Source organism: Eptesicus fuscus, chromosome 14, assembly GCF_027574615.1.
Source record: "Eptesicus fuscus isolate TK198812 chromosome 14, DD_ASM_mEF_20220401, whole genome shotgun sequence".
NCBI classification, from domain to species: domain Eukaryota; kingdom Metazoa; phylum Chordata; class Mammalia; order Chiroptera; family Vespertilionidae; genus Eptesicus; species Eptesicus fuscus.
In genome coordinates, this window is record NC_072486.1 from 19,254,150 (window position 1) to 19,278,758 (window position 24,609).

Below are 24,609 nucleotides of genomic sequence, written 5' to 3' on the forward strand. Positions count from 1 at the left end.
TTTTTCTACTGCAACATATTACCACCAAAGTTTAATGGTTTAAGACAACAGAATTCAGTTTATTATCTCTCATTTTTGTGTCTGGAAAAAAGCTTAATTGGGCAGTTCTGACTGTAAATCTCTCATGTAATTGCCACCAGACAGGCTAGAACTGGAACGATGGGAGTCTGGAATATCCTGATAAAATTCCAGCCTTTCTCGAAACGAAATGAATGAAAATTACCTCAATATCGCTAGTAATCAGGGAAATGGAAATTGAAACCTCAGTGGTATACCACGCACTATACCTTCATCAGAATGGCTTAGGTTAGAGTGGCAACACCCGGTGCTGTGAGGATATGGAGCTACCTAAACCCTTATTGACTGCTGTTTAGAATCTAGTTTGGTCAAATCACTTTTGAAATGTTTGGCAATATTACTAAAAGTAAATATTTGCAAATCCTAAGACCCAGGCAAATCTTTTACTGGTTTGTAACCAACTGGAAAATGTTCATCTAAGCACAGGCACCATTTAAAAGAAAATTTCTAGCAGAATTATTTTGAAATAGCACTAGCCTTACTAGAAATAGCAAACTGGGACAACCTAAATATCTCTTAACCTTTTGCACTCGGATGTCAAGTGTGACTCGACACGGTTAGCATTAGAATAAAGGCATTGAGAAAAAAGCAAGCGAGTGCAAAGGGTTAAGTTTAGAATGAAAAAACTGTGATGTTTTTATACTCTGGATAAATAGGTAGAAAAGAAAATGAAGGAGTTAATGGTATACACAGCAATGCAGGTAAATATCAGTAGCATTATATTCAGTGAGTGATGCTGAAATAAAAAAATGCATATAAAAGTCCAAGATAGTGGTTAACTTTGTAAAGGGGAGGAGAAATAAAGATGAGGGAACATGAGAGGATTTCTGCTGTGTTAATAATAATTCTATTCCTTGACTTGAATAATTAGTTACATTGATGTATGCACTTAGATAATTTATTAAATATTATATTTATCTATAAGTATAATACTTCAATAATGTGTCTATTTTTAAAATATATTTTTATTGATTTTATAGAGAAGAAGGGGAAAGGATAGAGAGATAGAAACATCAATGAGAGACTCATTGATTGGCTGCCTCTTGCATGCTCCCTACTGGGGATTTAGCCCCCAACCCCAGAATGTGCCCTGACCAGGAATTGAATCTTGACCTCCTGGTTCATGGGCCAGCAGTCAAACAATGAGCCACAGCAGCTGGGCAATAGTAATGTGTTTATTTTTAAAACCAATTTTTAAGTCATAGTATCACAGAGGGAGCCAGAGAAACAGATTAGTTTTTAATTAAGTTTATCCTATCTAATAAAGGTGGAATATGCAAATAACCGTAACTCCATGACAAAGATGGAGGTGTCCACAGCCAATAAGGAGGGAATATGCAAATTGACATGACAAGGTGTGAGGCGGAAGGTGGCTCCAGGCCGGAGCAAAGGCTGAAAGGCAGCTCCGGCCCAGCAAAAGTGGTGCCGGCAGCCAGGGGAAGGAAGGTCTATTCTTGCACAAATCTTTGTGCATTGGGCCTCTAGTGTTTAATAGAGCAAGTTACCATTTTTTAAATGATACTGAGGAACACACTGTATCATTAGGAGAGGCAGGAAACTAGATTTGGATGCTACTTCTTTAGGAACAATGACCATATGAAGTATAAACTGGACTGGGGGAAAATCCATTGCTGCCTCTTTGAGCTCAGGCTGTGCACATTTCAATGCCAGCACCTCTGACCCATCCAGGACCCTCCCTGATGCTCTCTCCGCAGTCTCTGCTACTGCTGCTGCTGACCGCCATCACCAGAATAGATTTTGAGCAGCTCATTTTTCTTGGGTTACTAGCATCTAATTGATCATTTTGGCTTGTGCTTCTGATTGGTAGAGCCTAGGTCATGTGTAAAATCTACCTTCAAATCAAGCTGGCGAAGAAAAGGTGTCTGGCATTTCAGCTGTGATGGTGCTTTGTAAAATGTGGCTTTCAGAACACAGCAAGAAGTTTCAGATGCTGCTAGAAATGAATGATGGTTACCAACACATTTATCCCATTTGTGTGTATGTCTTTGAGCTCATGTTTCCAATAAGGTTTACCAACAGGCATAGGGTTTCCATATATCTGAACTGTATGAACTAGTTTAGCAGTCATTTGCCAATAGTTTAGCAGAGTTACAAGTGTCTTTCATTTATAAAATATAGTTAGGCTTTTCTAAGTCCTCGACTTGTTCCTGGTAATTAACCCATTCTCTGAGTGGTGTGTGAAATCTTGCCATTAACAAAGATATTTTTACCAATTTGTGCTGTACTAGAAAATCTTGAAATGCTTAGTAGCCTTGTTGTGATAGGTATTTTTCCCCCTGAATTTTATTCTCACTTATTGAGTATATGAGAGAGAACAATCATCATGGTTTGCACAAATGGCTAAAAGACATTTACGTCTCTGAGCCAGCTTACTATTTGCTATAATTCAATAGGTACACGTTTCTCTTGCATTTTAACATCTTTACAGACTGTTTGCATTTGACCATAAATAGAATATGATAGATTGGCAGCATTTTTTTTTCCTTTTAGTGATCTGCATTTTTTTTCCTTTTAGAGTCTGCATCTGATAAATACTCATATCTTAGAATTTGTGAGACATAATAATGATTTTTAAATACAAAGATAAAAATTAGTTACAAATATATGGTCAAGGTCATTGTGTAACTATGCTTCCTAGTGATCAGTGTCTTCATTTGATACTATAGACATCAAGATTCTGCAGGAAATTATGCAAACCCAACACAAACCTTCACTTCCACTTGTCTATTTTTTCAGCTGTGTCATTTTCTTTGTTTATCTCAATACGGCACCTGCAGCCACTTCCGTGGTCTCCTGGTGGCGTGTGAATTATACAGGCGAATCCTGAGGCCAGTCACGGACTCTGCCATCCTGCTTTCCTGAGTTCACTACCTCGTAGCCAACACGCCATCTCTTTACTTGACCAGTTCAAAGAGTTGCTACTCTACAAAACTATATCTCAGACCTAAACACAACATCATAGCCATGATAATAATGTATTTTATCTCTTGTCATCCTCCATCAGAAAAATTTTCTGATTTTGCATCATTCCTTCCTTTCCCATATTGCTTGGGGATCAATCAAAATAATGGCTTATATTTGTGTAGTGACCTCTGGGTTTTGATAGGCATTTGGGTGCATCATTTCCCAGCACATGTTTGTCTTATGACAGGGTGAGGATTCTTTTTGCAGAGAGGAAAACAGGGTTTGAGAAGCCCATATAAGTTCACATAACAGTGGATGGTAGATCCCAAATTATAATTGATTTCCAGTCCTCTGAGTCAGCTATATCTTAATATCCAGACTCTGAATGTCTAAATTCCTTCTCTTTTGCTATTTTTGAGTTTCCAGTTAATGATCTTGTAATAAAGAATTTGAACAAACAATGGTATTGTCAAAATATATAACATTGATAGAATTTATATCTGATAGACAGTATTTTTAATTAATTCATTTTCAATTTCAGTTGAGAAATGGTCTCACTGACTAATTGCTTTGAATAAGGGAGGGATTTAGTATTCGTTTTCAACAGAAAATAACGTTTTGAAGAATATGCCTTATAATAACATTGATCTTCCTTACCTATAATCTTATTTTTTAACGTCTCTTTTATTTCTAGTTATGTTCCGCCTCTATGACACGGACGGGAACGGCTTCCTGGACAGCTCGGTAATGTTTTTCTTCCAATATTCTGTGAACATTGTAAAGTAGTTGGTTCAGAAAAAAATGCAATGAATAAATTTATAGCTATGATCACAGAAGACATGCCTAATATAATTTTCAGGCACTTGCACAGTATATTTATCATGTGACATTTTGAAAGAGAGTGGTCTGAGAAAACTGTTAGGATCACAATTTATTGAATAATTTTACTACATAAATGTGCACTGAAAAATTTAAAAAAAGACTAACTTATTTGAATAAAACAAGAGAAAGTTGAGGCCCATTGATCTAGAAAGAAAAAAGTGAGATTTGACACTAGTGAAAATATTGAGAATACAAGTAGAATTTAAAGGAATTATAAAGTCACTTTAATCACTTTATTATTTTCTTTTTATTTTATTTAAAATGTGTTTTTTATTGATTTCAGAGAGGGAGAGAGATAGAAACATCAATGATAAGAGAGATCATTGATCAGCTGCCTCATGCATGCCCCCTACTGGGGATGGAGCCCACAACCCAGGCTGGGAATGGAGCTGTGACCTCCTGGTTCATAGGTCAATGCTGAAGCAATGAGCCATACTGGCCAGGCTATTTTCCAACTTTTAAAAAGTGTTCTTAATAATTTATGCTGTTGAAATAGCTAAATGTATTTATAAATTGCTTTGACCAACTTCCCTTTTTAAAATGTCTCATTCAATTTTAAATGCAACTTGCATACTCTATAGTTTAGATATAGAAAGCAATAGAAGAAAAATACCATCTATGTATGATTTAACTGAAAGAAATAATTAAATGTTTATTTTACACTTAATACATGCAAATTATTAATAGTTTCCAAAAGAGAAGTTGGCTCAGTTCTACTGCACAAGTTAGGGACTCATCTGTATATCTATCTCGGGTTCCATCCAATAATATATTTTATATTTGCTAGTAGCATATTTTCATATTGCATTATTTCCTGTTCTCTATTGTTGAAAGTATTATAAATGTCCCCTACCCCCATTGACCCCCTCCTCCCACCACGGCCCCTTCCGCCCCCTCCCCTAGCCTTCACCACACTATTGTCTGTGAACATGGGTTATGCAAATAGGCATATAAGTTCTTGGGTTAATCTCTTCCTGCCATCTCCTCCCCTCTACCCCCCTGCACCCAGTCCCTCTTTCCCTCTGAGATTCATCAGTCTGTTTCATGCTTCCATGTCTCTGAACCTATTTTGTCCATTTATTTTGTTCATTAGATTCCACAGATAGGTGAGAGCATGTGATATTTATCTTTCTCTGACTGGCTTATTTTGTTCAGCACAATATTCTCTAGGTCCCTCCATGGGTGCACAGGCACTTTGAAAAACAAATGATCTACACTAATAAAAGAGAAAGATGCAAATTGACCATACCTTCGTGATGCCCACCAGCCAATCAGGAGTGAGTATGCAAATTAACCCAACAGAGATGGTGGGTTAATTTGCATATGCAGGAGCTGAGCGGCCAGGGGCTGGACGCTTGCATCGTCACTATGGTGACGGCACAGGCATTCCTCACTGCTGCTCTGGGCCTCTGGGTAGCATGGGAAGGCAGAAAGGCGGCTCCGGGCCGGAGTAAAGGCAGAAAGGTGGTTCGGGCCTGAGCGAAGGCAGTGCCGACAGCCAGGGGAAGGAAGGCCCATTCTTGCACAAATCTTTGTGCATCGGGCCTCTAGTTTGATATAATTAATACCAATTAAAATAGACAATATTTCAGATAATGAGGGTCTCTCATCATCAGGTGTCCTCCCTATGCCAGGGCTCAAACAGTCGTTTTTACATGCAAAGCAGTGAAGTTGGAGACATACTTCTGTAACACTCAGTAGGTCAATGGTACATTAGTTTCTCCTGAGAGCGATAAAGATATACAGTTCCACTCTAGGAAATGAACACAAATCTGAATTGATGTTATAACTGCAGGATATCTTATGTTTAAGTGTCTCTATATTTTCAAATGCTCCTACTGTTATGTGCCTAGTGGTGTTCATTTTTCTATTTGGGAATATTAAGCTACATGATACATTTGCTCATTTTCTGGTGGCATTTCACAGCTAGGAGTTTAGATATTTTTTCTAGATATTTCAATATGCTTATTGTAGCACTTCTGACTACACTAATGCAAATTATATTTTTACTGCTGCTCTGTTTTATTTAATGTTTCTTTTTAATTAAATTATAAGAATGTTTCTTCACTAGGCTTTTAGCCATGGGTTGGCAGCTGATTTAAAAATTTAATCAAATACTTTTTTTGATCTCTGCCATTTTGTTTAACATATAGCAAATTACTAGCAACAATTGTGGCTATATTTACAATATTAAACAATGAGTTGGATGTAAATACATTTGTTATGATAAAACTAGTTGGGTTTTTTTTTTTTGTTTTGTTTCTTTTGTAACTAAAAATCTGGTTTTAATTTCTATGGTTTTCTCCACAACATTTATTGTCCCAGTACATTTCCTTCAATATTAGCATGAAATTGCATCTTCTGATGTCATTTTTCTTAGAAATTTAAAGATGTAGCAGTTTACATATTGAAGGCAAAACAGAGGAAAATTGACACTTTGAAAAATGACCACTGTGTCTAAATAATACTAGTTAATGTTTATTGATCACTTGCAATATGTCAGACAAGATAAATGCATTTTATGTAATAGCATGTTTAATTTTTGTAGCAATTCTATAAACTAGGTAAGATTAGAATTACAACAATAATATTTTTACTGATTAAGAATCTGAGTCAAGCCGAAACTGGTTTGGCTCAGTGGATAGAGCTTCGGCCTTCGGACTGAAAGGTCCCAGGTTCGATTCCGGTCAAGGGCATGTACCTTGGTTGCGGGCACATCCTCAGTAGGGGGTGTGCAGGAGGCAGCTGATCGATGTTTCTCTCTCATCCATGTTTCTAACTCTTTATCCCTCTCCCTTCCTCTCTGTAAAAAATCAATAAAAATATATTTAAAAAAAGAAAAAGAATCTGAGTCAAGCCCTAGCTGGTTTTGCTCAGTAGATAGATCATCAGCCTGAGGACCAAAGGGTCCCGGGTTCGATTCTGGTCAAGGGCAAATACCTTGGTTTCAGGCTCCTCCCCAGCCTGGGCCCTGGTTGGGGCTCATGCAAGAGGCAACCAATCCATGTGTTTCTATCACATCGATATTTCTCTCTGTCTTTCCCTCTCTCTTCCACTCTCCAAAAAGCAATGGAAAAATATCCTCGGTGGGGGATTAAAAAAACACACACACACCAAAAAACTGAGTCTAAGAGAGGTTAAGTGACTTAGCTAATGTCACAAACCTACATAATAGTCCACCAAAAATAGTTTCCATTCTTAAAAACATATCCAGCGATTTTAACCATTCCAAACCATTAAGGCATACATAAACAAAAAATACTGTAAGTGAAAGATAGTAACACACACAAAATTCTAGCCTCTAATTACAAGGAATGTGTGTTTTAAATTTTTTTATCTGTAGTAAATAAACACACTTATATTTGTATTGTTTCTGAGGCGACCTTTGTTACATAAATAGCATTTTCATGATTACATCTATTCTGGTGAGAATATAGCTTTTATCAGAGGGATTCATGGCCCCCCAATGGAAAACCTCTCTACCATATTTCCGTCCTGATTCTATGAATACTAACTGCATACATTAGACCAGAAATTTCAGTAGAATGATCTTTGATTAATATACTTTAAGTATTATTCTTTTATACTTATAGTTTAAATTGTCAGACTATGTAACACCACTTTTAATTATGTCATTGAATAGATTAAGAATTATTAGCATCACAATGTACCTTTAATCTTTTCTGGAGATGGGAAGAAATTAAAACATTAAACAAATGGGTATAAAATGTTTTAATTTATGTAGCAAAGCCATATGTATTTACTAGCAGTTCTTCAAAGAGTGGACATTTGAGAAGAATAAATGTGAAAATTCAAACTAAAATTCTATCCCCTCATAAAATAAACTCTACACATACTTAGCCTCCCAATCTTGACCCTGAAGACTCTTCTAATAGAGCAAATTATTCTAATAAATGGCTAGAACAGTCGGTATGCATTCTCAGTGTATCAGAGTAAAAATAAACCTCTCCATTGCCCTCAGACACTTCCTTCCACACCTGCTTTCAAGCCAAAAGATCAGGTTACTCAGTGATTTAAAAGTCACATCTTGTGGAAATATGCATGCTCCTACTTTCATCAGATTCTCCTGTCCAAAGAGTTTTTCTGTTAATTTTTTTTTTTTTTTAAGAAACTCTTTCTTTGTATAATTGTGCCCTCTCCTGGTGAAGATTTCTACACAAAGTACAAAATGAGTTTATATTTATGCTCTTGTTTTATGTATAATGAGACCTTTAAAATACTTATGTAGTTAATTATATGACTCTTAGTTTTTGAGGAACAGGTTGAACCAATAATTCCTCTGAGTCAAAGTTAAAGAATTTAGTAAGTCTTTGCATTGACTCCCTTTCTCTTTCTCCCTCTCTCTCTCTGCTCCAGGAACTAGAAAACATCATCAGCCAGATGATGCATGTGGCAGAGTACCTTGAATGGGACGTCACTGAACTTAATCCAGTAGGTATACGAATGATTTAACTGTTGGCTAAATTCTAAAAGGTGCCTTTCTCTCTTTTTTTTTGAACCCTAATACATTACTGTCATTTTATTTTTCTTGATCACTCTAAGATATTATTTCTAACTAGAGGCCTGGTGCACGAAATTGTGCATGGGGAGGTCCCTCAGCCTGGCCTGCACCCTCTTGCAATCCCGGACTGCTGGCTCCTAACCCCTCGCCTGCCTGCCTCATTGCCCCTAACCCCTCTGCCTGCCTGCCTCATCGCCCCTAAACACTTACCTGTCTGCCTGATCGCCCCAATCACCTCTGCCTCAGGCCCCGCTACCACAGCTTCATGGAAGGTCATCTGGAAGGATGTCCGGAATGACGGCTGGAAGGTCGTTCGGCTGTCTAGTCTAATTAGCATATTACACTTTTATTATTATAGATTAGTAGTCAAAGTGGATCCTGAACAAGGAGAGTATATGTTCTGAACCTCTTAACTTTTTTTTCCTTGTGGAAATTAATGTGAATGGTGGTCTTACAGATGTGTAGATAAATAGAAGCTGCTGGCAGACACTGCCACTGTCATGCCATGCCACCAAACAGCTAGAATTGATGTGGAAATTGGTAAAGTAGTTAAAGAGGATGAAGGTGATTAAGATGATGGCCCTGGCTGGTGTGGCTCAGTTGATAGGCGTCATCCTGTGCACCAGCGGGTAGCTGGTTTGATTCCCAGTCAGGGCACATGCCCGGGTTGCAGGCTCCATCCGCAGTAGGAGGCATACAGGAGGCAGCCTATCGTTGCTTCACTCTCACTTGGATGTTTATCCCTCTCTCTCTCCTCTCCCTTCCTCTCTCTGTAAAAATCAATTAAAAATCTTTTACAAAATTAAAAAAGAAGATGATGATGGTGATAGCTTACTGTACACAGTGAATTATACTATCTTTTGTACATGTGTTATTTAATGCTTGCAACCCTCTGAAGTAGATACTACTATTTTATTCATTGCACAGATGAAGAAATTGAGATCCCAAAATGTTAAAGTTACTTGTACAAAGCTCTTCAGTCAGGGCTAGGATTTTAATCAAATCATTTAAAGAAATAGTATCTATCAATGCTTATAGCACATAAAAAACTTATTATTTTTAATAGGTTTATACCAAAGTTACAACATAATTCAAATTTATATTAAAACATACTTAAATAGAAACTGCCTTTAGCCAAAAGTAATATTTTGGGGAGAGTTAATAAGTGTTACTGATTTTTAGTTTATTTTTGAAACCAACTAAGTTAAGCAACATGTCCATGATTTAAGCAAATACAAATCAATTGTATTTAAATGACTTATAGTTTATTTGAATCCAAAAGGCCTGTTCTTCAAACACTGTTCACGTTTATGCAGGTAATAGCATGATAATGGCATGAGGATAGGATGTGAGAGCTGTGATGGCATTTCCTTGCTTTGTAAACTCTTGCCAGTAAAGTACACCAAGGTCACGTGCAATGTCATGTACAAAGGAGAGCACCATTCTTGCTGGCACATGGCTTCTCAAGTGTTAACTCAACTGATTTTTTTCTTTTTTGGGGATGTGGAAATGCACATTCTCTGCACAGTGAATTCAGGTGCATAACAATGTAGTTTGTACATGGAAGACGAAAGCTTACGGTAACATGTATCTGATTCTAAGAATTCTGCTTGATTCATCTTAATACTATTTGCACTGACACCAGGGACTTATACATTCTGTTGTCCTTTTTGGTTTTGGTAATCTAACCCAACTTTCCCCATCCCACTTGCCTTAACACCTGTGAACATTATTTATCTATCAGTCAAGCCTCTTGTCCTCACTGGAGTGGTAAAGGGAAGGGGGGTGGCATGGATTTGAGAACAGGGGGGCCGGGCCAATCTAAGGAAGGAAACAGTTGGTGGCGAGGCACTCTAATTATGATAAATACCTACAGGAAGATATAGTTAATAAAGTATATAGCGTTATTTGTCTTTTGTGGCACACCTAGAAAACCTGTCATTTCTTTGGCTGGTATAAATAGTAGAAAGTCAAGGTAAAAGGCTTACCTGTGCCTCGTGTTTGCTGTCTCCGGAACTGCCTCATCCGCCCTGATGATTTATCAGCTCTCCCCGTTTTAAAGGTGTGTGCTCTTGCGCACATTGTCAGACTCCTGATAAGTGTGTGCATGTGAATAAAGAAAACTAAACATCTGAGGTCTATGGCAGGTAGTAGGAGAGACTGAGATCTTTGGAAGAAATGGGAAAAAAAAAAAAAACCCTAACCCCGCTTTTAACATTCCATGTATTAGGTAGAAAATGAAAGCATCAGGCATCTGAATCAAATACTCTGTATTTTAGTTCTCTTCTCATTTATTCATTTCTCCTAGTTCACCAGAGTGCCTTCCAGGGCAGGATATATATATACACTGAGTGGACAGATTATTATGATCTCTGAACGCATATATATTAGAGGCCCTGTGCATGAATTCGTGCATTGGTGGGGTCCGCCCAGCATGGCCAGGGGGAGGGGACATGGGCGGTTGGCCAGCCTGCCTGCTGGTCGAACTCCTGCTCGAGGGGACAATTTGCATATTAGCCTTTTATTATATAGGATACACACTGAGTGGCCAGATTATTATGCGTTCAGAGATAATAATAATCTGGCCACTCAGTGTATATATATGTTTCCCATTGATTTTTACAGAAACATTGCGGGGGGTCGGGGAACAGAGAGACAGCGAGAAACATTGATGTGAGAGACACGTGGATTGGTTGCCTCCTGAATGTGCCCTGGGGATTGAACCTGCAACCCAGGTACATGCCCTTGACAGGGAATCAAGCACAGGCTTGCCTCTCTACCCACTGAGCAGCACCAGCCAGAGTGGGGCAGGGCATTGTAACAAGATCTTATGCCATTTGCCAAATTCTGAATAATTTCTGCTGAGTCTCATTTTGAGAATAATGAAATAATTAGTTCACCATCATTTTATTCAAAAAAAAAAAGGTTTTTTTCCCCCCAACCCTTGTTAGTTTGTTCTGAAGGAAAAGAATCTGATTTTCACGTACTTTCTGAGGGAAGACAACTTAGATGAGAAATACTTTGAGTACCCAGAGCCAGTGGAAATATTCGGTACTCACATATAATTTCTGAAAATATAACACTAATAATGCCTATATCACGCTAAATATATTTGCTAGATGCTCTTTGAAGATACTTATATTAGCATATTTAATCCTTACAACAAACTTTGGATCTAATACTGTTATTACTGCTACACAACCAAGGGTATTACTAACACAGACTGTGGAGAACATTTTGGGACACTTTGTACCAGTCATCTTTAGAAAAAAAAATCTAATAAAAAAGGACTTGATTGTTTAACTTCTTGGCTCTATTAAGATCTGATAGGCAATTAAATGCAACTTCATTTCCCCACCTTGTATCACTTAGCAAAGAATTCTTTCAGCTCTTTGCCATGAAGTTAATTTGTTCAGACATTATCTAGCATATATTTGAATTTAAAAAATAATTGAGAGAAAGCAATTTCATTTTTACTTTTAAATTAAAGATACCTTCTTGTTTTAGCTGTACCATTCGGTGATGACATATTAAAAAGTTGAGCAATTCTTTTTCAAAGTTGATCAGTGAAAGTAGTCAGGTTCTGGAAATCATAACAAAGCCACTATATTCCCAGTAATAGGATTAATATTGTACAACATTATTATAACCTAGATATTTATCTCAACTCTCCACTTAGCTGCTCTTCACAGTTATAACCAGTCCAATGTAGTTTTTTTGTTGTATCATCTGAAATGTATTTTTATTGATTTATTGTAAGGTTTTCCTCTCCTCTGCTTCAGATCCTTCATGAAATGATGGAAGAAATTGACTATGATCATGATGGGACCGTTTCTTTGGAGGAATGGATCCAAGGAGGAATGACCACAATCCCACTCCTTGTGCTCCTAGGCTTGGAAAACGTAAGCATTTTCACAGAGCGGGTGCCTTGGTGCTAAGTCTGGAGTTCTTACACATTTTGGTAATGAATTGACCTGGCTATTTTTTAACCACTGAGCATGTAGTAGGTGCCTGGACCTTTCAATAAATATGCCCCAGTGCAATTGAACAGCAATTCCTGTGTAGAATACTTGTCATAATGCTTAACTTCTCTCTTTTCCCTCGGTTTAAAGTGTAATCTAGTTTACAAACATTATTGACTATATCATTTTCAAGAAACCCCAAAATTACTGCATTCTGTGGTTCTTCATCCCACACCATATAGCTTCTCTCCTCCCCAGGAAGATAATTTACTTAGTTTATAAATAATACTTGGAGGAGATAATTATATATCAAGGTGGTTAAGAGGATACATGTGCACCTGCACGTGCACAAACACACATACACACACACTTTTTTTCTTACATATGAGCAGATCAGCCAGGTTTTTATTCCAACCCTGTCAAAAGTTTTCTTATATCAGTGCCTCCAGTGGTAATAAAACACTGGTTTAGGGCCGTGGTTGGCAAACTGCGGCTCGAGAGCCATATGCGGCTCTTTGGCCCCTTGAGTGTGGCTCTTCCACAAAATACCACAGCCTGGGCGAGTCTATTTTGAAGAAGTGGTGTTAGAAGAAGTTTAAGTTTAAAAAATTTGGCTCTCGAAAGAAATTTCAATCGTTGTACTGTTGATAGTTGGCTCTGTTGACTAATGAGTTTGCCGACCACTGGTTTAGGGGAATAAAAATGATCAATAAATATGAACTAAGACTATTGGCAGAAAACAAAAAATTTGACAGAATGTTAACAGTTTAAGTTTTAGTATATAGTTGTCAAATGACTAGTCACGAAGTTCTAATAGTAATGGTTCCCTGGAGGGAATTTTTATAGTTTTAAAGCTAAAGTTTTGCTTATTCTAAACACTGATGAAAATTCTAGTATGAGCGAATGAGAGAAGATGAAGGAATGAGTAAGTCAACCATTTGGTAGTTGGGGGGTTGGATAAGAAAGTGCATAAATGAAGACTAAATCACCTATATTTTAAATATCAAGAAAGATTTTGAAATGATGTTTTCTTTGAAAACCACTCTTTATAATTTGATTCAGAAATATATGTATTTGTGAAGTTGTGAAGATAGCGTGGTTAAATATAGTCCACAATCTATATGGATTTACCTCAAAATATTGTAAACAAATATACAATACCTCATCAGTTTCTAGGATAGCAGTAAATTTATTTGCAATAAATGTTCATCAGGATACTGGTGATACATAATTTACTTTATAATCATGTTATTAAATTGATACTTTTTATTTTTAGTCAAAAGACCTGTTTTGGGAGCTTAATAGGAAAAAAAGCAATTTAGGGTTTCAAAGTTTAAGTAACCAAATGTGCTCAAAGCTGTATTCCCAGTTATGGCCACTGGAGGGCAGGGCTACATTATTTAAAATTTATGTTGAACCACCAAGATTAGATTTTCCCCTGTACTGAACAATTCTAAGAACATCATCCTTTCTCCTCTAGCTTTTAAAAAACAATAAGCCAACAATCCTTTAAATTTTTATTTAATAAAAATTCATAAGCCATGTAATTATGATTGCAAAATAGAGCATCTATTTGTTAGGAACTCCTTTTTAATCCCAAGGCATTGTGTTTTTACAAAGCAGGAATGACACAGTAAGGAGGGCTTTTTTTTTTTTTTTTTTTTTTTTGGTAATTGAGATTTATTTCCTTTTCTGCAGGCAGTTAATGTGTTATGTTATTACCTGTAGAGAATTTGATTCATGCTGTCATTTCCCTCTAGGCCATCCCTCTCCCTCCCCCGCCCCCATACACTTTTGCTTATCAAATTGGAACTCTAGAAGCTTTGGGTTGAACTCAGCCATTTAGTGTGGGGCCAGTCTTGTTATGTTGTCCTAGATATTCGTGTCTGTTGTCAATTATGAGTTCAGGGAGTAGATTCTAATTGACATTGCATGTTAAGTCCCACAGTGTATTTGAAAGTGACTGTGATGTACTAGCCAAATTACACAGATAAGAATATTGCCCTGGGAGAATAATCCTCACTTCTAATATAAGGCAGAGCAGCTGTGATTTTAGTGTCACTTATTTTTCTCCATTAACCAACTTTTAAAAGCTACTCTATTTTAAATCATAGCTGTGCCAGAAATGTAGTTTATCAGAACATGTCAGAACAAATGATCGAGAGTAAGAATCATTTCCTTTCTCTTAGAAGAAGTTCCTCAAACTTTATGATATTCCATATGAAGTGGTACAGTCTCTTAGATCTGCTGGGAAATAGAGAGTTTGCATGGCGTACGTGATTCTGATTACAATAAAAATTTATACCTGAGACTTACTCTTTCTCTGGTATTTGTCTTATTCAAAAATATCTCAATTTTGAATGAATTAAAAAACACACAAACCACTGTATTTTGTAAGAAACTCTGCTCCAGTGTTTGGCAAACTTTATAAAGGGGCAGTTAGTTCATAATTTAGGCTTTGCAGGACTCAACTGTACAGTTCAGAGCAAAAGCAAGCACAGACACTCCATAAATGAAAGAGCATGACTGTGGTTCAGTGAACTCCTTTCAAAAACAGGTTGATGGCCAGTTTTGACCCAAGGGCCATAGTTTGCTAACCCCTGATTTGTTCTATCACTAATCTGTCATATTACAAACATAAAGATTTTCTTTTCTTTCAAATTTTAAAAAGTTATCTTTATTGTTGAAAGTATTATAAATGCCCATCTTTTCCCCCCACCCCTCTCCTCCTTCCTCCCACCCCCTCCCAAGCTCTTCACTTCATTGTTGTCTGTGTCCATGGGTTATGCATATAGGCATATAAGTTATTTGGTTAATCTCTTTCCACTCCACCACCCACTTTCCCTCTGAGAATCGTCAGTCTGTCCCATGCTTCTATGCCTCTGGATCTATTTTGTTTGTAAGTTTATTTTGTTCATTAAATTCCACATATGAGTGAGATCATGTGATACTTGTCTTTCTCTGACTGGCTCATTTCACTTAGCATAATACTCTCCAGGTTCCTCCATGTTGTCTCAAAGATTAAGAGCTCCTTCCTTTTTAAAGCTGCATACTATTCCATAGTGTAAATGTACCACAGCTTTTTTATCCACTCATCTATGGATGGGCACTTGGGCTGTCTCCAGAGCTTAGCTATTGTAAATAACACTGCTATGAACATAGGGGTACATATAGTCTTTCTGCTTGGGGTTTCAGGCTTCTTAGGATATATTCCTAGGAGTGGGATCACTGAGTCAAATGGCAGTTCCATTTTTAATTTTTGGAGGAAACTCTACACTGTTTTCCATAGGGGTTGTACCAGTCTGCAAACACAAAGATTTAAAATTTTGTTTTTAGTCACTTAGGAGAAAGAAATCTAGTACTTTTTATTTATCTCAGTTAGAAAACCCCAGAAAGCCATGAGAACTAATGAAGAAAGTACACAGAAACAGTGAACATCATCAAATCAGTCTCCACCCTGGCTCTGTTATTAACTAGGTCATTTTGCTTTTTGCCTGCCTGTCATCCTTTCTGGACATACAAAGAAGTTAGCCAAGGATATCCCTTTCCTTCTAATAGTCTTTCAGTACAGACATTCCTTTTCCTGGAAAAACAAGATAATTAATAATGCACAAATTCCTGAAATCTGCAGTCTTAGATCTTTACTAGATTTTTCAAGGAAAATTCCTAAATTTATATTATTATATAAATAGGAATACACATTTAAATTAGAGCCTTGCTTGTAACACAGCTACCTTGAGTTCTTAATCTTGAATTTTTGTACTCACATCTGACCTGTATGATTTTACAATGAGGTATCCTATATAATAAAAGCCTAATATATGAAGTGTCTGGTCAACTGTTCAACCAATCAAAGCCTATTATGCTAACGATATGCTAAGGCCGCTCAACTGCTTGCTATGACATGCACTGACCACCAGAGGGTAGACGCTCTGACTGGTAGGTTAGCTTGCTGCTGGGGTTGTGAAATCTGGTCTGGGCAAGACAGAGGCCCGACACACCCTGGAGCCCTCCCGTGGTTCCTCTCCGACCCCAATAAATCCTGCACCAGTAGGGACCCTCGGCCTGGCCTGCATCCTCTCATAATCTGGGGCCACTGGGGGATGTTACAGAGCCAGTTTTGGCCCAATCCCGCATACCACTCCCCTGGGAAGGGTGCCAGATGCAGGGCTGGCAAGCACAGGAATGGCAGGTAGGAGCTGCAGGTGGTGTTGGACTGTGGGCTTCAGCCCAATCCCTCTAGGCTACCCTGAGGGATCCCACCTGTGCATGAATTCGTGCACCAGGCCTCTAGTGTGTGTATATATACATACACACACACACACTTACACAGTATATATATTTTGCTATTTATGCTCAGAGAATCCTGCTCTTTAATTCCTATAGGTAGTTAATACTTAATACTTTGCCACGCTTGGAATGCTTAGGACACTTTTTTTTCTTTGACTGACTCAATAAAGTAAAATCCTTTGGTTTGCCTCCTGATTGCTGATGAAGTGAGATCCCCGATGAAAGTTTTGAGTACAATGGAAAGGAAAAGATGGTGTATTAATAGATTAAGCTGTGTTGGGAAAACAAGTTCCACACTCTCTTTGGTAAAATTTAATTTGTTTGAGTTATTGTTTTGTTCATACATGGCTCAATCTAGAAAGGTGTTAAGCTGGATAAATCCAACAGTTCTTGAGATTCCAGATTAGGTCATTCAAGGAGAATGACTGTGGTGTTAGGCACTGTTGAGTTTGCATTTGAACCCCAAGGATGCCAGGGTACTGAGCCTGTCTTCAGGAAGTGTGATACAGAGAGAAGGAGCTGATTGTAACTCCAGTCAGAATTTTAAAAACTTTTCCCTGCATTACCTCTGCTCAGCCCTGATAGAGCTTATCATTTAGTCTAAAACAGAAGTTTCTTTCATATTTCTAGAAAAGTGAAGTAATTTAATAGCACTTATTATTTAATGAGTTGGAATTAATTTGCAACGTTATTTCTTCTCTATGTTATACCTGCAGTCAGTTGAAATGGTACCTGGCTAGGTGTGGGAATAGGGGCATTTCTGCAGAGACATTGGTGGAATTTCTCCTGGAGGTCTTTTGAAAACATGGTTTCCTATGTAATAAAAGAGTAATATGCAAATTGACCGTACCTCTGCAACACCCACAAGCCATGCCCACCAGCCTATCAGGAGCGAGTATGCAAATTAACCCAACCAAGATGGCTGCAGCCACGGAACGAGCAGGAGGCTTGGGTTTCCCCGGCAATGGAGGAAGCCAAGCTCCCGCAGCCCTGGCCTCTGCTCAAGGCTACAAAGTTTCAATTATAGAAATAATCTTAATTATAGAAGATAAATAAATCCCAACAAAAATGGCAGCAACCACGGAGCTGGAGAGAGCAGGAGGCTTGAGTTGCCCCTGGCAATGGAGGAAGCCAAGCTCCTGCAGTCCTGGCCTCTGCTCAAGGCTACAAAGTTTCAATTATAGAAGATAAATAAATCCCAGATACCAGGGCCTCCACTTGGGTTGCTGGGGGGCGTGGTCAGCCTGCAAACCACCACAGGCCCCTCCCCCAGGCCGCCCCACACCCCAAGGGAATCCCCACCCTGATCTGGGACACCCTTCAGGGCAAACCAGCTGGCCCCCATCCATGCACAAGGCCTCTATCCTCCTACCTAATAAAAGAGTAATATGCAAATTGACCATCACTCCAACACACAAGATGGCTGCCCTCATGTGAACACAAGATGGCTGCCAAAAGATGGCCAGCAGGGGAGGGCAGTTGGGAGGGACCAGGTTTGCAAGGGAGGGCTGTTGTGGGCGATCAGGCCAGCAGAAGAGGGCAGTTGGGAGGGACCAGGTCTGCAAGGGAGGGCAGTTGGGGGTGATCAAGTCTGCAGGGGAGGGCAGTTAGGGGTGACCAGGCCAGCAGAGGAGGGAAATTGGGGGCGACTGGGCCTTCAGGGAAAGGCAGTTTGGGGGGACCCAAGCCTGCAGGGGAGAGCAGTTGGGGGGTACCAGGCCTGCAGGGGAAAGCAGTTAGGGACAATCAGGCTGGCAGGGGACCAGTTAGGCATCAATCAGGCTGGCAGGGGAGTGGTTAGCAGGTGATCAGGCTGGCAGGCAGAAGCAGTTAGGGGCAATCAGGAAGGCAGGCAGGCGAGCAGTTTAGAGCAAGCAGTCCCAGATTGTGAGAGGGTGCAGGCTGGGCTGAGGAACACCCACCCTCCCCCATGCACAAATTTCATGCACCGGGCCTCTAGTTATTTATAATAGTCCCAGTATAGTTGAATACTATATGTAATCTTGAATGTATGTATTCAGGGGAAAAAAATGAAAACTTTAGACATTACTATTGATAATGAAATACATTTCAAAAGTTGCAAAGGGCATTTTTCCTTTGAAACCTCCGTTTGACTTCTAGGGGATTAAAAAGAGAGGAAGACCCGGTGCTTCTTGTGATCTTGCATCCTTTTCATCGAGCATGTCTCTGTCACAACCACTTCACTGAGCTGCTTCTTTATAAAGTTCAGTATTTTATAAATATTAGGAAGACATTTTTGTAAGAACAAGATTTTTATGAAATAAAGTATGATGAGCCTACAAACATCCTTCTGTACTCTTTTTGCTAAAACATTAGAATGTTACAAAGCTCAACCCAATAACATTGACCATATTTGCTGTTTACATAACACCAGGCTTCTGAGGAGCTAAATTGACTTCACAGGTATTGTATAATGAAAGCCCACACCATGGCCCGGGAGAGGAAAGTGGGTGCTTTGGTTTTATTAGAGAGGAAGACAAGAAGGGTGAAATGGCTTAGCCACATTTTCAGTGGAGGCCAAGAATCGAGCCTTCCACATTTCCTCCCCTTTTCTTTCTTATAAAAGTAATTCTTTTCTATGACAATAAATATTTATTTGCAACAGAAGTACGAACAGGAACATGCTCAACTGGCTGATAGAATATAGCAAGGGACAGATTCTTCTCCTCCCCCACCAAGTTTATAATCTTAATAAGACAAACAAGACAAGACATGAAAATACAGAGAGTTGGAGTATAATTTGCACTGCTGAGAAGCAGTTGGCTCCTAGTTTCAATTTCTCCTCTTGAAGTCACATACATATTTCATCTTTTGCATATTTTGGCAATATATCCGGCTAAGAGCTATAAAGCTATTTAATTTGTTTTTTTGGTAAAGCGTTTTATGTCTGGGTAATGGATTTGTACATCACGTGCAGCCTGTAACATGGCTAAGTGTTCTGATTGACAGAACACCCACGCTCAGACTTGTTTATTTTTGATAAGGAAAATGCCAGCTAACTTAGTCCATATGTGCTCTTCAACAGAAGGAGGCTAATTCCCATGTAATGGACAATCATTTAAAAATAAAATGACAAGGATGATAAGAACAGCAATACATATGAAAATTGGATTTTTTCCTTTCTTCTTTTCACTTAAAATGTTTTTTAAACATGAAACCATTAGCTTTATCAATATGTTTTTGAAAAATTAACAACCTCATTACTTAAACTTTTCACATCAGGATGTTTTATTCTTAAAAATATAAACAGTTTGGAAAATATAGCAAAGTTAAACAGTTATAGAAAGCATTCTGTTCCTATGATAAACATACTAGAAATCTTATGACTCAAGCAAACCAGAGCTAGTAATATTTTACTACCTTCCTATGAGATTACAATTATACATATTTTATTTAAAAAAAAAAGAGGAAACAATGATTATGTAATTTAAGTCTTTAAAAAGTTAAATTTAAAAAATTTACTCTTGGGGACATACAAAAATATATTAATATAAACTATAACATGTAGGGAATTCCTTAGAATAGCCTTAGACTAGCACAAATACCTGACCGTTAAGTGTTATTCCTTATCCCATCCTTCAGCCTTCTGACAAGATCTAACCACAGACATCAAATTTGCATATTCCGACTACTAAGCCAGTGTTAGCATTTTCTTTCCAAGCTTTCATTTGTGAGGCTCTTTCACTCACTTCTCTTGCTTTATTCATTTATTTGTTTATGGGATTGTACTAAGGAGAAAGTATTCCGAGTCGAGGCAGACACATCCCTCCGTTGGGTAGGTCATCATGACAGTTTGGGACCTGCTGTTGAACCGCTGACATTAGACAAAAATGTGTGGGTTGCTATAGCATCCGAGATTTGTTAGCAGGATCCCATTCCACTAGCGCACATGTGGTTTTCTAGACTCAGTGGCGACCTTGGAGAAAGTCAGGGATGAAATAACAGATTGTCTTCGAGTGCTTCAGTCCAGCTCTGAATTTTATTGGCAGTTACATATTCCACTGTTTATTTCATTAAGTGCAATCTGTTTCTCTTACGTCCCGGGCAGAACGTGAAAGATGATGGACAGCATGTGTGGAGACTCAAGCACTTTAACAAACCTGCCTACTGCAACCTCTGCCTGAACATGCTGATCGGGGTGGGCAAGCAGGGCCTCTGCTGCTCCTGTGAGTATGTGGTTCCACCTGGACGTCATCACCTCCAGCGAGGAAGGTGGAGATGTATGGAAGTGTCCCATTTGTAGATGGAGACCTAGGGAACGAGCCTGATCCTTCCTGTAACTATGATTTATACTTCCCTGCGGTATACTTCTGGATGTTGAGGCCACTCTCCTTTTAACTTCCTTCAGTTTTAGAAAACCCTCACTTAGAAAAAAGCGAAGGACATTTTCCAGTTCATTAGCCATATTCTTTCCCCTGTAGTTTAATTTACTCATTGTTTCCATTTCTACTGAGAATGACTATAAAAATTTCCATAAGTGTCTCTTATTTATATCTATTTCAGGTCTATCCTTTTCATTTCTTTACCCTCTTTTTTCTTTCTAAGTTAGCCACCTTATTTCCATTGATTTCTCATAATGAGTCAGCTCCTTCAGGTCTTTTTAAAAAGCAGGTAAATTAATTGATTCACTTTGCATTCAAATTAAGAAATCACAAGAAATACAAACTAACCTTACAACGTAGGCACATTATTTTTAATGCTATTGTGAGGAAACTTCCTATGTGATTAATGGATATTGGAACCCAAAGCCTTGCCAGCTCATGAGTTGTGGGTGTTATTTTCAGTTCAGTACATTTATTTTTTTCAGTTTTAATTGTATTCTATTAAGTGAGTCATGCCCAATAGAATTTTCTAATAGTTTACTTTAAAATTAATTTATAAGTCACCTAAGAGTTTTTAAATCTGCACCATGTATGTCTGAGAAACGTCTACATCCCCTGATGCCTCTGTTAAAACAGAGGGCATGCTGTGTCCTCCTCACCTAAGTGTGAAGTTGTCTTGGTCAGGTGATTTGTCCATCCACACCCTTTTCGGCTATAGAACTGTCAAGTTTATTAAACACATGCCGTTTTTGTTTGTTTATATTAAATCTAATCTCTTACTTGGCTTCCATACAATATGTCATTTTCAGGTATTATTTTTAGCAAGCAGTTTCTTTAATAGTATATTTGAGAATTTGAGACTTTCTCTCAGATGTATTATCTCACATTAAAAAACATGGTCCAGGGCCACATTTTAGTGTTTTCTTGTTTAAGGATTTTAATAAGTTACATGAAATTGTCAGGTGTTGACTCCAGCTTCTAAATGGTGGTTCCATTTGAAAGGCGTGTTTCACTAGAACATTCTCCATGTACAGGGGAAGTACTTTGTTTTAAAGTTCTAGTATTTTTAAGAAAAATTATTTTTCATGGTAGATTTTATTGATGGGAGCATAGGAAACACAATAACTTTCAAATAAGGTGAGAGATGTTAAGGTGAGAATTTTTGCTCACAAATTTTAAGTGATTAGTGTGGCAAATGCAGTACCCTTCATATTATTGTCCATATGGAAGACAAAAAAAGAAGAGAGTATGCTTTCTTCCTCAGTGTTGCAAATGTGGATAAAATGGAAAAGTTTTACTATATCAATATTATGTGGATTAGACTTTTTTGTTTTAATTTTATGCAGTGGTTGTTTTTGTTTGTTTTGTTAAGAGGGCTACATGGTTGTTTTTATTTAATTTTTATTCCATACATTTGTACATTTAGAACTCTTAGTTGTTCTTTTATTAAAAGAACATCTGTATATAGCCCTGAGTTATTTTCATAACCAAGCCATGAAATAGTTTGAAGATGTCAATGAAATATATGTCTTGGTTTTATGTCACAATTTACATGTGTACATACACATAGATATGTTTTTATGTGTATTGATGCATATTTGCATATAAATATGCATTTTCTTTGCATTTGTGTATGTGTGTTTATAACATGCTGCCTCACAAAGGCTGTTCCTTTTGGACAAACAATGCCATGAGGATAAACGAGGAGGGATGGACTGTCTCTAAAGGCCTGGCTTGTATGATGAAATCTATTGTCTGGAAATAGACTAATCAGCCATTTAAGGTTTAGATAAATCGATAGACCAAATAGTATAAACTCATGGGCTTTTATTCCCATGACTGCCAGCTGCTCTCATGCCTATACTTTGTAAAATATAGATCTCCTTTTCTAGCAAATGACACCAAGACATTTGGCAGTCATCAATTTGTCTTTAATATATATATATATATTTTGTCATCTGGAGGTTATTGTGAAAAATTTGAGGGAGTTCTGATTTCATTAAGCATTTCCTGCTATGCCATGATAGAGGAGTCTTGGTTTTTCACATGCATAATATTTCCTGTGCTAATTGGTCTTTTGTATTCCATGGTAAAAACAGTCCACTTGGACTTTTCCTTGATGTGGCTGATTGGATTGATTAGGGAGCAGTGGATATGAAATGAGATTCTGTTAATGTCATTCTTTCCCTATAAAACGGCAACCAGGACCAGGATGAGCTCTGAATCTGTGTCCATGTTTCCTTGCAGTTTGCAAGTACACAGTGCACGAGCGCTGTGTGGCCAGAGCGCCTCCTTCTTGCATCAAGACCTATGTGAAGTCCAAGAAGAACACTGATGTAAGTGTGTGGCAGGGCTGGCTTCCTGAGGGTGGTCTTTATGGTTAATGGAAGTCCCCTCTTACCATCACATTCTTGTTCTGTTCTAGGTCATGCACCATTATTGGGTTGAAGGCAACTGCCCAACCAAGTGTGATAAGTGCCATAAAACTGTCAAATGTTACCAGGGCCTGACAGGACTGCATTGTGTTTGGTGTCATATCACAGTGAGTAACACCGGACAACACATCCACTCACTAGAATCCACTCACTTTGAAGACTGTATCTCAACGCTCCAAGGGTCTGACCCTGGAAGAGCACCCTGAATGCAGACTAAGCATTATTTCATCTGGTTCCCAAAGGGATAAGGTTTGGAGTCAGATTTGTCCTCATAGAATCCAGAATTTTAGAGCTAGTGACAACCTCAGAGGTAATATTGTCATACACTTTGCAAATTGTGCTCTGTGGAGCCACAGCCAGGTGTGGGCAATGAGCATGGGATCCTGATTGGATAGAGTTCATCTCCCCTCCCCTCCACAACCCTATTTTGGTAGAGTTTTCTGTTTTACATATGTAAATTCATGTTAATCTCATAATCTCTGGATTTGAAAAGGGTAGAAGAGTGAACAGTGTGGTGCAAAGCTTAATTATATAGTAAAGATACTAAGGTCAAGGAAAGCTAAGCAAATTGACCTTGACCACATGGCTAAGTAGAGAGGCAAGTGGGTTCATATTTAGTTATTGATGCTTCTAAGAACTCACTTATCCCTTCTTTACAACATGCTGTTATGCTGTTCCCTTAGTTCAATCATAAAATGAAAGATAAGAGATGTACAGGTAAATTCATTTATGGTATTGACAATAGAAAAAGAAGAGTCAAATTGGTCTTTCCTGGAAAACTTTAGGACTTCACCTGGTTTGCATGATTGTTAAAGCCAACTTCAAATAACTTCTGGAATAAATACAGTTGTTAGATGGTACCGCTAGTGTTTCATCTTTATTTTCTGGAAATTAATTAGAAGGCCATTTTCAAGAACAGCCATTTTTGACAACATAATTAAAAATTATTTATAGGACTGGGTGTATTTTTTTTCCAATTGGTTTTGTTTTGTTTTGTTTCTAGCTAGTGTTTGAGTTCTCTTGTTATAGGACAAATTGTTCTTGCTTTTGTGGGAATGAAACAGGTAGGAGCTCTCAGTTAAGCAAATGAGTTCCTCTGTAGTGTCCTTCACCCCCTCCACCCCATTTAAATGTTTTTTTTCTTAAATACACACAGATACACATAGGTTAAT

At 38.1% G+C, this 24,609-nt stretch overlaps 1 protein-coding gene across 6 annotated transcripts in view; it reads left to right on the plus strand.

The window, feature by feature from the left end:
* DGKB (diacylglycerol kinase beta) overlaps positions 1-24,609 on the plus strand; it is a 467,640-nt gene that overhangs the window by 75,892 nt on the left and 367,139 nt on the right. For all 6 annotated transcript variants that reach the window (XM_054726080.1, XM_054726077.1, XM_054726078.1 and 3 more), the window contains 6 exons: positions 3,698-3,747; positions 8,263-8,337; positions 12,190-12,309; positions 20,729-20,846; positions 23,250-23,338; positions 23,428-23,544. In XM_054726080.1, coding sequence (XP_054582055.1) covers positions 3,698-3,747; positions 8,263-8,337; positions 12,190-12,309; positions 20,729-20,846; positions 23,250-23,338; positions 23,428-23,544 — 569 coding nt within the window. The remainder of the gene's footprint in view (positions 1-3,697; positions 3,748-8,262; positions 8,338-12,189; positions 12,310-20,728; positions 20,847-23,249; positions 23,339-23,427; positions 23,545-24,609) is intronic.